This window comes from Sinocyclocheilus anshuiensis, unplaced genomic scaffold, assembly GCF_001515605.1.
Source record: "Sinocyclocheilus anshuiensis isolate Anshui unplaced genomic scaffold, SAMN03320099.WGS_v1.1 scaffold656, whole genome shotgun sequence".
Classification (NCBI taxonomy): domain Eukaryota; kingdom Metazoa; phylum Chordata; class Actinopteri; order Cypriniformes; family Cyprinidae; genus Sinocyclocheilus; species Sinocyclocheilus anshuiensis.
The window spans coordinates 1,172,044-1,176,016 of record NW_015555829.1 but is presented as its reverse complement, the minus strand read 5'-3'; the positions used below and the strand labels follow the sequence as shown (position 1 = coordinate 1,176,016).

The window sequence follows — 3,973 nt, the reverse complement described above, 5'->3', positions numbered from 1 at the left end:
AAAACGGAATTTTGTGTCTGAAAGTTACTCTGTAAGTTGTTGTTTATTGTACATTTGCAATCGTGCAGATATTCGGGAAAAAACAGGACTCTTGTTTGTGTGATAGGCTAAGTCCTATATCATAGACATAGCTATGTTATAAAAACTAATTAAATTGCTATTTTTAATTTAAAATCATTTTGATGACATTTCTTCCCCACTATGTGTAATGGCTGTAAGACGAGAGAGAGCGCTCACTATATTAATAGTGGAACATTAATATAGTAATATAGAATCATCCTCTGTAAAGAAATAAATGTGTGAACATTTGAGAATTTATCATTATCTTTATAAATGTGCGCTCTTTGGGGCTAAAGGCTTAATGGAGCTGTTTAAAGTAGCCATGTGATAACAAACCAATCGGTGCAGATGCAATTCAATACGTGTGTCCTTCTTCTTTGTGAAATAATCATAAATACCAGTTTATGTTGTTTGATTGTGGCCTCGAAGGTCGTAGTTGAAAGCTGTAGCCCCGGCTGGCCCGTTTAGATCTTGCGTGCGCAGTGTAAATGCGGCTAATAATTTCAGAATTCTGACTGGCATATAATGAACAAATCAAACAAACGTAAACGGGCAAAGGCGGGTCCCCCTACAAGGCCCTCAAGCCCAATGGTAAGTCCGGCCATGCTCACCATTGTAACGTGCTGCTTTTGCAAGGTTCCGTGAAAACGTTTCCGCTTTTATTTTCCTTTTTCGCCCTGAATAAGATATCACAGGTTAATCAAGTTCATCGAAATTATCCATCCTCGATCACTTTTAGTCAGCTTTGACGAAACTCCTCTCAGCTAGCACGTCTTTTCAAAGTGAAAGTAGCCTTGTCACCTGACCTGAATACAGCGCGCTGATTCGCTAAAATGGACTTATCGACTTCTGTTCAAAAACAACAAGGGCGCTTGTCGGCTTCTGCAGTAAAACGTGAACTCGCGATGCCTTGAAAGTGGACAAAACCGGCTTTTTTGACAAAACGTGTTTAGGGTTCAGATCGCGCTATATGTGGAGAATAATGCACGGCAATCAGCTCATTTTTATTTTAAAGTTTCGTTTATCAGTTTTTGCAAATGAACTATATATATATATGTGAGTGTGTGTGTAATATTTTTATGATTTATGTGTGTGTTTGTTAACAAATAAATGCATACTCTGAAAGCGCTCCACAAGACGTATGATTATATTATTGGATGCTCGAAAATGAATGGGAGAATGCACATTTTAAACAGCTTATTGTACAGGTAAGTTAATCGCCGTTCTAATCTAATGTGCTGCTGCACTCTATTGCACACACATAGGCTACAGACAGTACAGTACTCGTATATCACGCACACATCGCGCGCGCACAGAATCATTCAGCGCAGAAATGTATTGTCAACACTGTTCTGTGATTTCTCAATAAAATAGCTTAGAAACTGTAAAGCTCAAGCATATATTTCTTAAATAAATCCCTCAGCTTCACTATTAGTAGCGAGACGCTGCCAGGTAGAATTAATTCAGACACGCAAATGCTCTCACTAATGCATTCATACAAATGTAATCTTTACTGTGCTACTTTATCTGTATCTGATTTAGAACGAGCAGAAATCTGTGAGAAATATAACGACCCAAAGACAAAAGAACTGATAAAAATGAGCTGTTATAGGAACAATAGCCATATGGGCAGCGCTGTGTCAAATGCTATAGCTGTGCACAAGGTGTTTGTCACAGCTCCAGACTTATTTGTTCATTAATGACGTCATCAGCGACTAGTTGATTTCGACTCGACTTTCATCACATAAAAGTCGACTTTAAAAAATCAGAAGTCGTTCAACCCCTAATATATGTGTGTGTGTGTGTGTGTGTGTGTGTTATTTATATTATCACTGCTTCAGAAAAGGTTAACAACACCTGTTTTTCACAGGCTTCATACATTTTACACAAATGCCTCAATCTGCTAGATTTTCTTTTCTTTTCTTTTTTTTTTTTTTCACTGGCAACCTCAGTTGGCCTGCTCTGACTTTATTACTCTATGTTTACTGCATTTGTAAAGAAGTGGGGTAGCAGGTCAAGATTGTAGCTATATAGCCTGACCACCAAGACTGCACAAACTCTTAAGATGAGCTTAAACTCAATAATAACACCTGGACTCTGTTCTGTCTTCAGTGCTGAGTTATGAAAACGTGGTGGATGCCGGTTCAGGGTCCGATGAGGAGGACAGACTCCTGGGTTCTGAGGGCGAAGGCAGTCCAGCAGGTGTGCCGAGTCTGGAGGCCTCACCCCGGGTGGCCCATGCCCTGATCTCCTGCCATGGGGATGAAGAAAATGAAAGCCAGGATGGGGCAGGAGCCCATGTCTGGTGCCACGGAGACCTGAATGGTTCAGGTAAGAGTGAGCGCTGAGAATATCAGGCCGAAATTAGGTATTAACATATGAAACATATGAAGCCGAGGTTACATTTTTTTTTCTTTTTTCATCAACCTTGCCATTTTCATATTACCAGGACCGAGCAGCTTTATTTATTAGGCCAACACCTAGAAGCTGTTTGGCACTTCTGATGTAATGGCAACTTTTAGACTATTAGCTCACATTTCTACTTTGGTTTCTTACTTTTGTCACAAAGTAGGTTACACCTAATCTTCAGTGCCTCATCACTGTCTCCACACCCCTTTCTTCTGGCTTCGTTTTGACTCACCCACCCAAAAAGCGATCAAGATCATAGACAAGGCCCAAGCTAGTGAGGCTTTAAAGACAAATTCTCTTAATTAGGATTACATAGCTATCATTTAGCATGAGTGTGCCCTGCTGAAGACTCATTAAAGGCCTTAAATTAAATTTTTTGCATTATGATGGCCATTTACATACATAATAGGCCCACAATTCCCTGGGCCTGGCTGACAGTTACAGAGTGAATGGAGAACTCATGCGAGTCGCCCGGTTTGAAAAAATAAAAAAAGAAAGAAAAAAACCCGACCCCTAGCAATCAGTCTCGGCTAATGACTAAACCATATGCATCACTTAACTTCAGAGAGTGTCACAGTCGCAGAACTAAACAGGGTCTTCAGGGATGTGTCATCTGCTTGAACAGTGTTTTGTTTAGTTGATGTTCACACCATGATATGCTAGATTAATGAATGTCATCTGAGTTTATTTGAAGGCCACGCCTCTTGGCAGCATAGCATTATTTTATTTTAGTGACTAAATATGAAGGTATGAGTCTGCTTTCTGGAAAAAAAAAGAATTGTGTTATATGTTGATAAAAGCAACATCTTAAAAGAGGCTGCATGAATCATCTTCTGTGGTTCTTCCCATTTATTTGATCAAAAATGCAGTAAAACAATAATATTGTGAAATATTTTTACAATTCAAAATAACTGTTTTATATTTTATATTTTAATGTATTTTATTCCTGTGATGACAAAGCTTAATTTTCATGAGCCCTGCATGAATCATCTTCTGTGGTTCTTCCTCTTTGTATCAGTGCGCTGTGGTAGCCAGAGAAGATGCACCTCAAGTCCCCTGTATATGCTTTGCTAAGACAGTGGGGTTTGAAGGATGAATATGCTGATTTGGTGCTCAAGAAACATTTCTTCTTATTATCAATGTTGAAAACAGCTTAATATTTTGGTGGAAATGGTGAAACATTTCATTTTTGTTTCTCAGGATTCTTTAATTGGTATAAAGTTCAAAAGAAAAGCATTTTCTTAACTAAATATTTCATAACATTGTAAATGTCTATACTGGCACTTTTAATAAATTTAATGTCCTTTCTGAATCCAAGTATGCATTTCTTTCACACACACACACACACACACACACACACACACACACACACACACACATACAAAAACTTTCTGACCCTATAGTTTTAGTGGTACTGTATATATCAATGTATTAAATATATGTGACCCTGGACCACAAAACCAGTCTTAAGTCGCTGGGGTATATTTGTAGCAATAGCCAAAAA

General features: G+C 38.5%; 1 protein-coding gene and 1 long non-coding RNA gene across 6 annotated transcripts in view; one reads left to right on the top strand and one right to left on the bottom strand.

The window, feature by feature from the left end:
- zeb2a (zinc finger E-box binding homeobox 2a) overlaps positions 1-3,973 on the top strand; it is a 64,909-nt gene that overhangs the window by 44,866 nt on the left and 16,070 nt on the right. For all 5 annotated transcript variants that reach the window (XM_016469641.1, XM_016469643.1, XM_016469642.1 and 2 more), the window contains one exon: positions 2,173-2,391. In XM_016469641.1, coding sequence (XP_016325127.1) covers positions 2,173-2,391 — 219 coding nt within the window. The remainder of the gene's footprint in view (positions 1-2,172; positions 2,392-3,973) is intronic.
- The window catches only part of LOC107675350 (uncharacterized), a 9,503-nt gene continuing 5,702 nt past the window's right edge, over positions 173-3,973 (bottom strand). The window contains exons 2-3 of the long non-coding RNA XR_001632590.1: positions 2,115-2,130; positions 173-236 (exon numbers count right to left, since the gene is read on the bottom strand). This is a non-coding gene — a long non-coding RNA (uncharacterized LOC107675350). The remainder of the gene's footprint in view (positions 237-2,114; positions 2,131-3,973) is intronic.